The following is a 16,907-nucleotide window of genomic DNA, read 5'->3' on the forward strand; positions in this document are numbered from 1 at the left end:
CTGAAGTTCAGGTGAGCATCATTCCCGCACCTGTCACTGCATCACTGAGACAATGGAGGGTTCTCATATCGCATAATGGCTGCAATAATTTGTGGACTTATCACTAGCTATGCCAGCTTTATTATCCCAAAGCGCAATCTGTCCTTAGATTTCTTAGAGCACCACTAAACAGGCCCAAGGATGACTTGGATCTTTTTTGTGTTTGCCTGCTTATGATAGCTGAGATCTTACCTTGTCTGATCAATCAGGTTAAAACCACATTCATTATACTTACACAATGGTTCATTTAAACACAAAAAATTCAATTGGGATGTTGCTGAAATATGGAAACTTTGAAACATAGAAAACCTACAGCACCATACAGGCCCTTCAGCCCACGAACATGTACTTACCTTAGAAATTTTACCTAGGGTTAGCAATAGTCCTCTGTTTTTCTGAGCTCCATGTACCTGTCCAAGAATCTCTTAAAAGACACTATCGTATCTGCCTCCACCACTGTCGCTGGCAGCCCATTCAACGCACTCACCACTCTCTATGTAAAAAACTTACCTATGACATCTCCTCTGTACTTACTTCCAAGCACCTTAAAACTATGCCCTCTCGTGCTGACCATTTCAGCCCTGGGGCAAAGCCTCTGACTATTCACACAATCAATGCCTCTCATCATCTTATCCACCTCCATCAGGTCACCTCTCATCCTGTGGTGAACTACATATACCTGTCTGGACATGCCCCCCCTGCTGACTGCCCCTGTGGCTCCTCCCACAGACCCCTGTATAAAGGCGATTGGAGGCACTGCTCCTCCCTCAGTCTCCAGGATGTTGTGTGATGGTCTGTTGCTGCTGATAGTGCTCTCTTCCAGCTAATAAAAGCCTATCTCTTGCCTCACGTCTCCGAGAGTTATTGATGGTGCATCACATCCTCCATTGCTCCAAGGAAAAAAGGCCAAGTTCACTCAACCTATTCTCATAAGGCATGCTCCCCAATCCAGGCAACATCCTTGTAAATCTCGTATGCACCCTTTCAACAGTTTCCTTCCGACAGTGAGGCGACCAGTACTGAGCACAGTACTCCAAATGAGGTCTGAACATGGTTCTATATAGCTGCAACAGTACCTCTCGGCTCTTAAACTCAATCCCATGATTGATGAAGACCAATGCACTGTATGCTTTTTTAACCACACAGTCAACCTGCGTAGCAGCTTTGAATGTCCTATGGACTCAGACCCCAAAATCCCTCTGATCCTCCACACTGCCAAGAGTCTTACATTAATTACATTAAGAGTCTGCCATCATATTTGACCTACTAAAATGAACCACCTCACACTTATCTGGATTGAACTCCATCTGCCACTTCTCAGCCCACGTTTACATCCTACCAATGAGCTGTTGTAACCTCTGACAACCCTCTACACTATCCATAATACCTCCAACCTTTGTGTCATCAGCAAATTTACCAACCCATCCCTTCACTTCAACATCTAGGTCATTTATAAAAATCACAAAGAATAGGGGTCCCAGAATAGATCCCTGAGGCACACCACTGGTGACTGACCTCCATGCAGAATATGACCCAACTACAACCACTCTTTGCCTTCTGTGGGCAAGCCAGTTCTGGATCCACAAAGCAATGTCCCCTTGGATCTCATGCCTCTTTACTTTCCCAATAAGCCTTCATGGGGTACCTTATCAAATGCCTTGCTAAAATCTATATACCCTACATCTACTGCTCTTCCTTCATCAATGTGTTTAGTCACATCCTCAAAAAATTCAATCAGGCTCGTAAGGCACAACCTGCCCTTGACAAAGCCATGCTGACTATTCCTAATCATATTATGCCTCTCCAAATGTTCATAAATCCTGCCTCTCGGAATCTTCTCCATAAACTTACCAATCACTGAGGTAAGACTCACTGGTCTATAATTTCCTGGGCTACCTCTACCCCCTTTCTTGAATAATGGAACAATATCCGCAACCCTCCAGTCCTCCAGAGCCTCTCCTGTCCTCATTGTTGATGCAAGGATCATCACCAAAGGCTCAGCAGTCTCCTCCCTCGCCTCCCACAGTAGCCTGGGGTACATCTCATCCAGTCCTGGTGATTTATCCAACTTGATGCTTTCCAAAAGTTCCAGCGCATCCTCTTTCATAATATGTACATGCTCAAGCTTCTCAGTCCGCTGTAAGTCATCCCTACAATCACCAAGAATAACCTGAGGTGATAATAGGTGTTCACCAGATCTGGTGGTTCAGTCTTCCTAGTGAACCTTTGCCTCTCATACTTCACTGATCTAAGGTAACGTGTGCGCAGAGTTGTCTGCAGATGTAGTTGTCTTGAGGACCAGCAGATGGCCACACTAACCTCTGGTACAGCCAAGTCTATTGGTTGAACTGTTTTTTATTTTCTAAACCCTGACGTGCTGTATTCTCAGCAGATCAGCCATTAAAGGGTAGTTTTGGGCTGATAAGAAATGAGAGATGGTCATGGAGGGTCAGGAGGATCCAGTGGCAATGCAAAACAAGATGAAAATAGTCTAGGAGATAACACCTATTTAACTAAATAAATTTTCCCATGATTTTTTCTTTCCCTAACAACCCTGGGTACCCAGTTAAAAGGAATTATATTATCACCAATAATAATAAATATTTAAGAAATCATGTAAAGGGCATCACCATGAGTATTTCAACTTTTAAATAAGCCTTCCAGCTGCCTCAGACAGGAACTTTCTACTCCCATCTGAAAAGACGGAGGTCTGTTGCAAAATAGATCAAGACAAATTTCCTAACTCTTCCACAATCGTTTATATGCTTTACATTCACAGGGTGAATGAAATCAACCGCATGAACCGGAAGAATACGTGCCCAAGGCAGGGTGTGCCCCAGAGGAATATGGAAGCATTGGTTCTCCCACACTGCACACACTCAGTAACTTGGAGTCGTTCCGGGGATGACTTCAGCTTTCATTCCTGGAGCTAGTAAGATCAATGTGACTTCGAAAATAAAAATAATTTTGAGCCTTCAGATGAACAATTCAGAGGCTTTTTATGCATTTTCAGAGAACAGTTACGAATCAGCTCCATAGTGAAGCTCATCAGGCCAGATTCAGGAATGTCAGTTTCTTTCCTCAGAGGCAGTCTGGGAAACTGATGGGTTTGTGCAACAATCCTGGAGTTTCATGGTCAGGGTGCTTTTGACCAGAAACATTAACTCTATTCCACTTCCCACAAACACAGTTGAACCAGCCAAGTACTTTTTTTTTTTAGCAATTTTCTGTTTTTAGTTTAATTTTATGGTCATTGTTACCGATACCAGTTTTATATCAGGGTTATTTCAAATAATTCAGTACTAATTATGCACAATCCTAGGTGGCATTTCAGCTTGTGTTTCCAAATTCACGTTTGAAAGTTACTCATGTGACCGTAGCTACTTTCAAAGCTTTCACAACCCAGCCAAAGAGTGATAGAGTGATAGCCATTGTGCGCTGGTGAAGGGGGGTTAGAAGTTTAAAGTGGAGGATTATTGAAAACTAAACCTTTTTTCCTAACTACATTTTGATTTATTCTTTTGTGTCTTTTGTTTATCTTAAAATTCAAGGACTAGGGAAAGATATCTTTGAATAAGTTTCTAGCAGCAGCTTGTCCTTTGAACATGGCTGAACAATCCACATCAGTGCTAATGTGTAGTGATTTAATATTTAACATAATATTATCTCATAATACAATACATAAAATGCTTTCATCTAATAATTTTAGCTTTACATTTGTTGAAACTAGGCTGTGTACACGTATCGCTATCACAAGTAATCATGGGAGAACCTAAATTAGAAACATTTATGAACTTCAGTAAAGGCACATGATGGAGTACGGATGAGGAGTGAAACAGAATGAACTCTATACCTTAGTTTGGATAAACTGAACACAAAATTATCTAAAAATTAATAGATCAGTTGTGTTTATCTGAATATACAGAATTCAATGTCTCAAACATATGTTCAAGTGCTGGGTCAATACTTACAGAACTCAATGAACACATTCTTCGTCTCATCAAAAGCAACTTTTTCAAAATTCTTCCCAACCAAAACTTTAACAGGATTCTTGTCCCAGTCTTCTGGTATGTCTTTACTCTTTAAATAAGGCTTTAAACGATTTGAAGAAACTTTAATTGTAGTGGATAGAATGGGAATATATTGTAAACAATTTAAAATTAAGATCAGTGATTGACTGGAAAGTTAAGACACTGCCGATGCATAAATCTGGAGCAGAAAACAAACTGGGATTCCTATGCCTCTACAGAAGCTACTTGATCCAATGAGTTTCTCCATCAGTTTAGTTTTTTGTATGCTGTCGACCACCTGACTAATTCTGAGAGTGGAAATGGAGATGTTATTAGGGATGACAGCTCTATTTTAGAAACAAGGCCTCCCTAACCTCAGTGGCAGATGAAGCACATTCTTGTACATATTCAGAAACTTATTCAGGGAAGCATATGAGAGTGTAGGCCTTATAATCAACATGGTTTCCTGGACAGCAGTTGCCCCTACTCTCTTACATGTTTCTAAAACTTGGAATTTCAATGGAAGGCATCTTGGAGAGAGTTTGGAGAGACAGCACCAATGTTATCTCTGCGATTCTTCCAGTTCCACTGGCAGGGTAAGTGAACCAGTATCAGTGACTTCCACTAGGACAACACCACCATTGCTAAGATCCTACCTGTGCTGTAAGCGCCATTGGACAGACTGTATCAGTCACATCCCAAACAAACACTCTATTCTGAGCTGTCACCAGGAATTGATTACAGTGAGAAGAAAAGATTCAAAAATGTCTCCCAAAGCCTGCTTGAAAAAAAATGCATGACCCAACTGACTCCTATGAATCCCTGGCTCAGGACTGTTCCAAATGGGGAAGGAACTTCCAGGATAGCACTGAGAACCTTGAGTCCATGAACTGAAAGCGCATGAAAACTCAGTGTAAATGACAGAAGTAGTACACACCCCTCAATCTACCCAGACTCTAATTCCATCGGGCATCTCTGATAGAGCCTGCAAGTCCTACACTGAGCTCATTAGTGACATCAAATCCCACCGAATCAGTGGAGAAGCAAGTTGTCCACAATCCTGAGGGACTGCCTAGAAATAAGATCAGGAACACCAAATTACATGTGGATGTTTCTTTGTTGAAATTGGTTTGCTAGGGCCAATATATTCGTATTAATTTAAATTTTAAAACAATCAAGTTTCATTCACTTTTGCATCCTTAGCAAGGCTCACAAAGGGTGGTGAATCTCTGGAACTTTCTAACTAAAAGTTTGTGAAGGCCAGATCATTAGGGGTATTAAAAGGGGAGGTAGATATAACCATGATTGTATTGATTGGAGGGGTAGGTTTGAGGGGCCAAATGACCTTATATTTTCTTCTTTTTTTATGTTGTGCATAATACACTCTAGAAAATCTATTATATTAATGCTTGAATATATTGGGGTCTAAATATCATTACCTGTGGCTATGACTATTTAAACTGCTTTTCTTTCTCTTCATGCTTACTTTAAAAGGAGCTCTTAGAACATTATGTAACTGAGCATTGAAAGGTGCTCAGTTTTTGCATCAATCAGTGACATAGTAAAATCTGACCTTTTGTGTGCTTTTGATTAATTTCATCCTTCAGATCTTACTCACAGCACAAGACATGAAAAGTACTCAGGATAAGACTTTCAAATCAAGACTGTATAAAAGTAGGGATAATGTAAAGAGTTAACATTTTATAATAATTTGTAAACTCCTCTCTTAAAAATCTAACAAGGGCAAACTTATATTAGAAATACATGGATGGAAATTACAATGGACATTTACAAAATGGAGAAGATAACAGCATCTGTTAACCATAAGCTGGAACAATTTGATTCATACTGGGAAAAATGGTTTAGCTACATAATGCCTCATAGGAGTGATTTTATTCTCACAAATCAATGAATCTGTTGTAAAAACAACATCACTCCCTACCTGTACATATTTCTTTTCTTTTGCTTGTTTTTTTTCTTTCCACTCTTTTCTATAAGTGTATACTTCAGATAAATACTTTGTGGAGATTTGTGATATATATGATTATATGATAAATATGTACAATGTCTGAAATACATCTTATGGAAATGTTTGTTTGATGATGAACTTCAATAAAAAAAATAAATTACCAAAAAAATCAAAAAAAAAAAGAAATTAGGGTGTACCTCAAGATTTCCATTAAGGCCCTTCTGGCAGAAACTTCTCACATTATCTGTGCTAATTTCATCAAATGGAAACCTGTACTTCTTAACAGCAGTGATGTTGATTAAACGAATTGTTGGTGCATCTTCTTTCTTTACAGAGAAGTAGTCCAGCACATGATCATTGTCACCGCTAATCTCAATATAAACAAAAAGAATCTGAAAAATATCAAAATAACTGGGTTTCAGGCTAGTCTGTAATGGGTGGTTTGTATCATATATTACCTTCTAAAATCTGATACTTAGCAAAGATCATCCGTCTTATTGTCAATATAGTTACATCTATGATTTCTTTCAATGTTGTTGTTTGTTTACCAAAGGAAAACAGGACTGTTGATTGTCCAAACTAGAGATTAACTGAACTGAAAACTAAAATCATACAATCAAGACTCTTAAAATTGACCGTAAGTTTAATGAGATAATCAAGTTCTCACCCTTACCTCCTTTAAATTACCCAGGATACTGCATGTATTAAATGCCGTATGTGTGAGACAAAGACTATGAGTGTTTGTGTGTGTGTATGTACATATGTGCACACACATGTTCTTCACAACAAATGTTTCAAATTGATGCATTCCCAGTATGATGATTTACCACAGAACTGCTTGACATTATTGGAGTAACAGTTAGTGTTTGTAACACTCTAATGTATGAACATTTCTAAAAGTAATAAAAGAAGTTGTGTCAAAAGCTGAAAAGCCTGCTGCTCAAAATGGTATCATACAGGTAAAACACATATTCTAAGGATCAAGTCAATAGATCTTCTAATCCCGATACAAAGTTGTCCTTTCGAACATGAGTAATTTTCCACCTTTAAACTTGCTTTTAAGAAGATATTCAAAGTATAAGTGCTTCATAATGAAAAAGAGAAACCAAACTATTCCAATAGCTCTTTAAACACCTGTAATTGATTCACTGGGAAACAGTGGTAGGGTTTAATAGACTTGAGCTACGTATTCTGTACCTTGCCTCTGAAGGAAGTTGCAGCAGCCCTAAAATTCTCCAAAAGTTGATTGTGCTCTTTAATTGTCTTGTTGATGAACAATAGGATGTGGTTGTCAATTTTAGCATCAAATATTTTTGGATTATTCTGCAAATTAAAATATCAATGGTGAAAACTAGTTGGACAGAACACTGCAATGCATAATTGTCTAAGTTATTTGTATTAAAACATTATTTGGTAGCAATACAAAAACCAGTATAAAACAGATTCTTTATCCACTAGGTGATGCATATTATTGAATCATCTTTTCTTCTTCCCAGTACTACCAGATCAAAGGAAAGGCAATAATATCTTGAATATAACTAAACTGTTTCAAGATCACTGAGATATTTTTGAAGTCCTTCTGCATTGTCAACATTGAAGGAAACTCTTGCCTAACCAGACCCTTCTTATCTTATATGTCCGAAGAAGAATCAGAGAATGATTCTTCTTCCACTCTAGAAATTTGGCTTTCCATGTAATTTATTTAGCTTCATATCTACATAAAGTATTAATTCTTTCAAAATGTAAAATATTGTACATTTTACCAAAATATATGTAAATTAAATTTATTTTCATCTTTTCACAACTGAATTTTAATCAGTGACAACTTATTTAAGTATTTGTATTAATATTGCTGGATAACAAAGATTTCCTGAATACTTCTGAGTGTATCTTATGTATTTTGGGCTGCTGATCATGAAAATCACCATGAAATTTCCCAATCAAGCACAATTTTTTGGAAATCCCCTATATTTGTTATTTTAATTCATAAGTCAGGCCAGAATAATTGATGCCAGGGTTAAGGAAGGCATTTTTGTTGGTCTACAAATCAAGCAGTTCATCAGAGAGGCAATTCAAAGAACTTCGAGCAGGGCCGCAGAAAATCACGTGGAAGGCATTGAAGGATGCTGTTGAAATTTTCTTGGCAACTACAGAGCACCAAGCTATGTGCAGCTGGTTGACAACATGTTTCAGGCATACAAAGCCATGAAGTGCAACATGTCACTAAAGATTTATTTTCTGCATTCCTCTGCAAATCTTGGCACTGCCAGCGGCAAGCATGGCAAAAGGTTTCACCAGAGCATCATGGTCACGGGGAATCCATCAATGCTGGCTGATTATTGTTGGACACTTAAACAAGAAGCTTCAGACACAGAGTACAACTGAAAATCATCAACGGAACATTTTTAGCTTAGTTGAACGACTGCAAAGTGTCAGCATCTTTATGCAATTAAATGCATTCTATTTAATAAAAGTTAATTTTCTGTCTCTCCAAATTTCTACACGATAAAAGTAGTCTGAAATTATATTTGTGTTCACTTTCAAGTAGTCTAACATAAACAAAAAAATATTGAGAAAGCAACACTTCCAAAAAAATGTTGTCCAGTGTATATAATATTTTGGGGAAATAATTTTCTCTAAACTCTTTTCCCAATACAGACAACTTTGACTTTAAAACGCAGCTGGCTTTATTTAGGGATTATTCATTGGTTTTTCAATGAGCAAGAAAATGGTAGGTTTAATTTTGACAGGTTATTATTTAGAAGTATTTTTCACAATTTTAGAGAAACAAAAAAAAATACTCCTACAACTACTTATCAAAAATAGCAGCCAAACTCCTTGCTTTACATTGCTAACTCAGTTTACATATTGGATGCTTTGTATTTATAAATAAAATCACCTGGGATAATTGGCTCTCTGCGAGTTTACCTGTGGCAAACTTTCCATAGTATAGACAGCACTTATGTACTTCCCTTCTAAGTTTACAACATTACCACAGGAGCTGCCCTGAAGAAATCTGTCAAACTGGCACTTCCCTGCCTTCTCCATTCCCCATGACATTGATTTCCAGAAAACTTGAATAAATAATTCTGAGCTTATATTTTATGAGGTTGTATTACCAGTTTTAGTAGAGTTTAAAATAAAAATAGCAATTTTGGTTGAATGTTTCCTGGATTTCTTGCGATCAAGCTGGTCCTCAATAATTAGACTGAAAATTAATCTGGAAAATATTTAACAAACAATGTGGGTTTTCAATTGGACACCAGGTTCAGATTGTAATGTTCCTTATTTTCTTTAATACTATGTGCAGGCTAAAGTCCTCTATTGGTAACATAAATCAGTAGATGCCCTCTAATGGCACAGAAGGAGACTATTCGGCCTATTTAATCATACTGGCTTTCAAAGCTATCACAGCTTTCACACATATCTCTATCTTACTTTCTGTCACATGTCTATCAACCTTATTCTAATACTTTGGACACCTAGCTGCATAAGGAGTAAGTTCAAGTAGCCAATTAATATATTGAACAGCAGATTGTTAAGATTAGGGAGGCAATCAAGAACATTCAGGGCACAACCATACATTTACAGGGATAACCTGGGCTTATGGTGTTAGGAACCAAGACTACTTGCCACAGCACAACACTACCTCCCTGTGGTCTATTGCCTGGAACTGGCCAAGATATTGAATGTAAAGACATAACTATGTTATAACTTACTGGGAAAGTTGCTCGTTTTCCAAGGACTTGCCCTGAGATCTTATTTGACAATGCTTTACCATCATCTCGGGTTGGATTTGTGATGAGCACGTTCACTAAATCCTGTAGATTCTGTATATTTGTCCTTTCACTGTTGAGTGTCCTCATTCAACTCATGATTTATACTCCTCCACAATATAGACCTCTTATGATAAGAATTTGGCCTACCAGGTTCCTCAACAATTCATTTACCAGCCTACCTGAACTGATATCAAAAGATACAATAACATGTACATTGAAACATCGAAACATCCAGTGAGGATGCACTGGAGGCAGCCAGCAAGTGTTCTTATGCTTCCAACGCCAATTTAAAATGCCCACAACTTAATAACCCTTACTCATGCACCCTTGGAATGCAGAGGAAACTGGAGCTTCTGGAGAAACTCATGCAGTCATGTGGATAACATACAAATTCCTTAGAGATAGCAGCAGGAAATCAACCATATTTAAACTAGTGGGCTACGATGACTATATTTCTCTCACTTCAGCTATTGTTTCTCCTGTCAAGAATGTATGAATTACAGAACCTTGGGGAAAAGGCAGGTGGGTCTACGGCCAGATCAGCCATGATCTTATTGAATGGCAGAGCAGTTCGACAGGCCAGATGGCCTACTCTTGCTCTTATTTCTTATGTTTGAATGTTCTTGAGATTTGCTTGCTCACAGGTAGCCATAAAGAAAGAAACCCAAAAGAACCCAATTAAAACAAAAAAAAAGATGAACTCTTGATGCACGAGAGAAAGGTAAAACAAATACAAGTCATGCAAACAATTGAAGTGACATCAGCATTCCAAACCAAAAATTTGTAGTCTTTCTACAAAAATGTAGTAGTTTAACCTGCTCTATATCTTTGTTATCATTTTTTATTATAGACATTCAATATTCACAAAGTTTTGGTTTACTTATATAAAAAAATACATTATTCTATTTAGGAAACAAAAACATTGGCAACATACCTCTTCAGTAAATTCGGTAACAAGATGCATTTCATTAACGAGGATAAACTTAGTGAGTTCATCCTTAACCAAACCTGTTTGATTATCAATTTCAAAATCATTTCTCCGATCATCATACTAAAGGGAAAAAAATGTCGTTAATTATACATTCAACAAAGAAATTCACTACTGCTCAAATACAAATATCTTTGTTCATTGCAATTAAGATAAGGAGGCTGTTTCTACAATTAGAAACATCAGCAAAATTTTGCTAACGAACGCCTAGGGCTCACTTAATGTAATTGGCACAAATTAAACTATTTTTTAATTACATAAATCCAGATAATTGTCTCACAGCTTGAAAGTAAGCACACAATTAAGATTAAAAGTCAGAGCAATGGTCTAGATGGAAATCCTCAATGACACCATTTTAACTGAGAATAGGTATGCAACAAATCACAGAGAGTGGTTAAAAACATATGCTGTTGAATAAGCATCCATGAGGGCTGTTTAATAGTTGACAATTCCAATTAAATACAACCAAGCTATAGCTCTCTACAGACATGAGTATAAACTTCCCACATATTGGCCACTAATGGATCTCTTGTGGTTTTGCTTACATGAAGTTAGGACAAAGCAAATTTCTTTCAGAATACATTAATGATTCTAAGCTTGCATTTTTAAAACAGTTTTAACAATGTAAAAATGTCCCAGGATAGTTCAAGGAAGTAATTATCAAATAAGATCTAGTATCCATTGGTTGGTACAATAATCTAGAAATGGGGGGGGGGGGCACAGAGACGTGGGAGGGTTGTAGAACTGGGGGAAGTTACTTTCAGAGGGAGGTGAGAGACTATGGGAATAGGATGAGAATTTTTGAGGTAGTTTAGCTATGGTGATAGGAATTATATCTAGAAATTATATGGTTTTCTTGATTGACATAAATGTCAAGCAAAATAGAATCAATGCATTACTTAATTGTTCCTAGAACTGAACATGTATTGGAGAACATGATCTGCCTTTTAACTATCTTAATTCATTTATTTACATCTTGCCTCTTCCGCTTCCTTAAATTCACTTCTGTTCTGCTCTTTCTGACTCTTGTTACTCTCTGTCCTAATGTGTTTAATTTCCTTCTTCACTCAATGTCAGCAAATCCAAGGAGATACATTTGACTTCAGGAAGAGAAAAACGGAAGTCCATCAGTCAGTCCTCATTGGGGATCAGAGGTGGAAAGGGTCAGTAACATTAAATTACTCAGTGTTAACATTTCAGAGGATCTGTCCTAGGTCCAGCATAAGTGCAATTACAAAGTAAGCACAGCAGTGCCTCTTCGTCCTTAGAAGTTTACAAAGATTTGGCATGACCTCTAAAACTTTGACAAACTTCCATAGATGTGTGGTGGGGTGTATACAGACTGGCTCCATCACGACCTGGTTTGGAAACACCAAAGCCCTTGAACGGAAAATCAACAAAAAGTAGCTGGCCCAGCCCAGTCCATCATGGGTAAAGCACTCCCCACCACTGAGCACATCTACATGGAGCACTATCACAGGAAAGCGGTATCCATCATCAAGGACACCCACCACCCAGGCCATGCTCTCATCTCACTGGTGCCATCAGGAAGAAGGTACACACCACCAGGTTCGGGAATAGTTATTACCCTCAACCATCGGGCTCCTGAACCAGAGGGGATAACTTCACTCAGTTTCACTCGTCCCATCACCGAACTGTTCCTACAACCTATGGACTCACTTTCAAGGACTCTTCATCTCATGTTCTCAATATTTATTGCTTGTTTATTTATTATTATTTATTTTATTTTTCTTTTGAAACAGTTTGTTGTCTTTTGTACATAGTTTGTTTGTCTGTCCTGTTGTGGTCTTTCATTGATACTACATGTTTCTTGGATTTACTGAATATGCCTGTAAGAAAACACATCTCCAGGCTGTATATGGTGACGTAGATGTACTTTGATAATAAATTTAATTTGAATTTTATCTTCTGTGAGGAGCAGCCGGAGGTATCCCATGGTTTGCTAGAGATAAGAGCCAGCTCATTGTGTATTCTGCCTTTACGGTCAAGTCCTCCTCCATTACTCATGCATCTCCTCAGCCATCACTGTGATAAACCTTCTCTTTTCCATCGACATACATGTTCAACCCATGTACCTTGCATTCCCATTCTATTTATCCCTTACCTTTAACTCTTCATCCACCTCCGCCTACCTTAAGTAACCTTCCTGAATGACATAAACTCACTCGGCCTCAAACTGTTGACCTCTTCACTCTTTCTTCAACCAATTTCCCTACACTTAAAGTCTATCAATAATGCTCTAAGCAATTGGATTTACTTTCAAAATTCCCCCTAATTACATGCTTTTAAAACAGATTGAATTTGAAAGAAGATACTGTCCAGTTATGTATCACCATTTCTTCCCTTTAATACATTGCCACGGCAATGAATGCACTCGTGTTATCCAACCCTCAGGACCTGACAAAGGGTCTATGACTTGAAATTAACTCTGTTTTCCTTTTCATAGATGCTTCCCGATCTGCTCTGTCTTTCCAGCATTAACTGTCCATATTTCTCACTTTTTTGTTAGCTGAATAGACTTCTTAAAACAGAGAAAAAAACTTCCTAAAATATATAAATTTTATTTTATAAAATATGGGAGTTAGTGTGGAGAATTAATTCATGGAGTTCTTAAAAGATGGTGCCTACTCTGTATGTTGACAAGAGGAAACAGGATATTTTGGATCTAGTACTATGTGAAGGTAAAGGGATAGTTGATCATCTGGTAGATAAGATGTTTAGTGATTAATGATCATAATATGAAGGAATTTCATATACAAATAGGGTATGATTTAGGTCAATTTGAAACTAAGGCCTTGGACTTGAATAAAGGACACCTCAGTTCAGTTGATAAGGCTAACCCTGTGTACCTCTCAATCTCTCTCCATTCTGACAGTGCCCTCATGAAGGGCCATGGCCTGAAATGTTAACTGCTTATTTCACTCCACAGATGCTGCCTGACTTGTTGTGTGTGTGTGTGTGTGTGTGTATATGGTTCCACTCTGATACTTCTGCCTTTAGCCACCTGCTTGCAGCAACAATGCTCAAGGTAAGCTTAAAGAACAACATCTGGGTATGTTGCATCCCTTGGCACTTCAAAATCCACTTACACTTTCAGGTAACCACTCTTTATTCTCACTTGATGGATGTGGCTGCTACTTTCTGTTTCAGTTTGTTTCTTTTTATCTTCCATCTCTAAGTGGATTTTTAATGGAACTGTTACCTTGAAAAAAATTGTTCTTCTGTCCTTCTCTCTGTAACTTAAAACACACTTCTCTACATCTGACAAAAGTTCCCTGATCTGAAACACCAGTACAGTTTCTCTTTGTGAATGCTACTTGATCTATTCATTGCCGCCAGCATTCAGTTTTCATGTCAGAGTTCCAGTATCTGTATTTTTTCTTGTTTTAATGTGATGCGGGTTCAAAGGGCAGATTTCACAGCTGGAATAGCTGAGGAAGGCAGCATTGCTGCTGAGCCCAGTAGGAACATGATCAGACCAGCACTAATGTGCCAGGATTTAATTGAAGCAGAAGACAATCAACACTCAGGATTTCCAAGTTTCTCCATATTGAAATGGGTAAAAGCTGCCAGATAAGGTTCAAAGTAAAATTTGTTATCAGAGTGCAGACATGCCACCACATACAACCCTCAGATTCTTTTTCCTGTGGGCATTCTTAACAAATCTATGGGACAGCTGGGTAGAGAGAACAGCAGGAATTACTGAAGTTCCTTTTGGTGATTATGTTCTGAAAATTGCTCATTCAAAGTTTCATGTTTTCTGTAGAACTGGCCTGTTGGATCCTAATGTTTTTGCAATCCAAAAGTTCTTCGAAGACTAAAACTTGTTGCTTATGATCATTTATCGAGTGTTACAAAAGGAACGAACAAACTGAAGCATCAACAGAACAAAGAGAAGACCAGACTAAAAATTAGTCGTGATCATCTCAAACTCAACTTAGAGATAACAAAAGATTCCAGTGATAACGATTAACCTATGAAATAGCCAGATTCAAGTGTCATGACACCTGCTACTAAAAACTAAGATGACAAATACAACTGCAATTGTACCATAATTACTGGAAAATTCACTGAAAGATTACATATACAGTTTATAGGTAGTTATATAAAAAATATAAATATACAAGCAAGCGCAGGGAAGTTAAACTACAAGGGGGGAGTGGGAGCTGGGGGTGTTTGGGGTTCTAACATTTAACTGTCATTCTTTCTTTGGGGCACTCCTCTGTTTTCATGGATACTTGCAAAGAAAAAGAATTTCAGGATATATAATGTACACATTTCTCTGACATTAAATGTACCTGTTGAAACTATGGAAGGCAAATACAAGAAAAATACTAATTCTATGCCCCAATCCAACAGCCCAGGTTCCAGTTTCCTTCCCCTCCACTCGACTGAACTCACACTGCTGGGAATAGAATGTGAATGTAACTAGTTCCATGATTGAATGAAAATTGTTGCATCAACATTAAATTTAGCTTAAGAATTGATAATTCTTTCAATCTATACATTTTTAGGCCAAACCAGCAAAATAAGTTAGCCCAATCAAGGAATCTGTATATAAAAAATGCATAATTCATTATAAATCAATCTTTAAACAATCATCAGGGTCATTTCACCATTTTGTGCATTAAAGTGTGCAATTCCAGCAGGAATGATTGCAGACGTTGCAGTTACTGCCTCACTGCTATTAAGACATTTTTAAAACATCAGAACCTGAAAGGAAAGCAACTCCACGATAGCAGCGATAGCTTTAGGAAAAGGCTGTCAAGGGGAGGAGGAAAAATGGTGGAATAAGTCGAGGGGGAGGTCATTTGTATTCCGTATACATGGTCCAAACCCTGCATCCCCTCTTCCCATATATATCATTATTGATCACTCTGCATTGAGGGGTGGTGCACAGGCAGAGATAATAGAGGCACTCAAAGGTCTCAGGGACATGAATATGCAGAAAACAGGCAATGTGCGTGCTGAAGGAATTAGCTTAATTAGGCGTGAATATCTTAATTAATTTGGCACAACATAGAAGGCTGAAGAGCTGTTCCTGTACTGCACTGATTTCTAGGATCCTCTCCCATATGGCAAGAAGTCGGTAAAAATGACAACATGCTTGTATACTGTGATCAACATTAAACACAATGAAACCTAGTGATGGTTTTATCAATGTAAGGAAAACCTACTAAATCAGGCAATGCCTTAATAGTGACTCACAAGAAACTGCACAGACTGGAATCAGGAGCAACACACAAAATGCTGAAGGAACTGTGTAGGTCAGGCAGCATCTGTGAAGCCCTAAACATCGATCATCCATTTCCCTCCAGAAAGGCTGAGTTCCTTCATCAGCTTTTGTGTAATAGTTTAATATTTTCAGCTTGTTGACTTCTGCATGAATTTTCTTTGTTTTAGCAAGAACTAAAATCAGTTATGACTCCAAGACTCATGCAAATCAGAATAATCAATTTAGAACATGCCCAAAATTATCTTTTTGTAGATTTTATGCATCAATAGGTTCAACTTCTCAGCCCATACACAGATACATTAAATATATAAATAATTCCATTTGGAATTAATTGCTTAATATTTGTACTGTACATTAAGGTGTAAGTGGCATGACTGATTCAGAGGCTGTGAGCACAATTAAAGTTAATAGTTCATATACCTAATTGTGGGATTATACACTGTGACTTAGTAAGGTAGAGGCCAACGTATGAGTATTAAAACCCACAGAAATTGCACTTTTCCTGAAAATGCAGAGTAATAGATTTCCCGTCCAGTAGAAAGCAAGGGAATGATGGAGAGACACTAGCAGTTAGCAGGAGATGGGAGAACACAGAATGTATGGGCCCAGGACAGAGGTCAGTGATTATCGGAGTGGGGAGAATGTTAGATGCGATCCATAATGAGGTCTGCTGGTGCTGCTGGGATGGTGTATTCATGTCTGATTGTGAGATTAAGCAGAATCACTAGCACAGGCCATCAGTGCTGCCCCAACTATTGCTTGGTCTTCACTCAGTAAAGTTGGCTGATGACAACAGCTGTTCCCTCAGCAGCCACAGCACAACACCATCAATAGCATGCATAAAATGCTTTTAAAGCATTCAAGT

The 16,907-nt window shown here is 38.0% G+C and overlaps 1 protein-coding gene across 1 annotated transcript in view; it reads right to left on the reverse strand.

Moving 5' to 3' along the window:
• The window catches only part of LOC132398976 (protein disulfide-isomerase-like), a 42,361-nt gene that overhangs the window by 11,662 nt on the left and 13,792 nt on the right, over positions 1-16,907 (reverse strand). The window contains exons 5-8 of the mRNA XM_059978812.1: positions 10,732-10,848; positions 7,216-7,341; positions 6,216-6,410; positions 4,011-4,131 (exon numbers count right to left, since the gene is read on the reverse strand). Coding sequence (XP_059834795.1) covers positions 4,011-4,131; positions 6,216-6,410; positions 7,216-7,341; positions 10,732-10,848 — 559 coding nt within the window. The remainder of the gene's footprint in view (positions 1-4,010; positions 4,132-6,215; positions 6,411-7,215; positions 7,342-10,731; positions 10,849-16,907) is intronic.

This window comes from Hypanus sabinus, chromosome 9 (assembly GCF_030144855.1).
Source record: "Hypanus sabinus isolate sHypSab1 chromosome 9, sHypSab1.hap1, whole genome shotgun sequence".
Taxonomy (NCBI): Eukaryota; Metazoa; Chordata; class Chondrichthyes; order Myliobatiformes; family Dasyatidae; genus Hypanus; species Hypanus sabinus.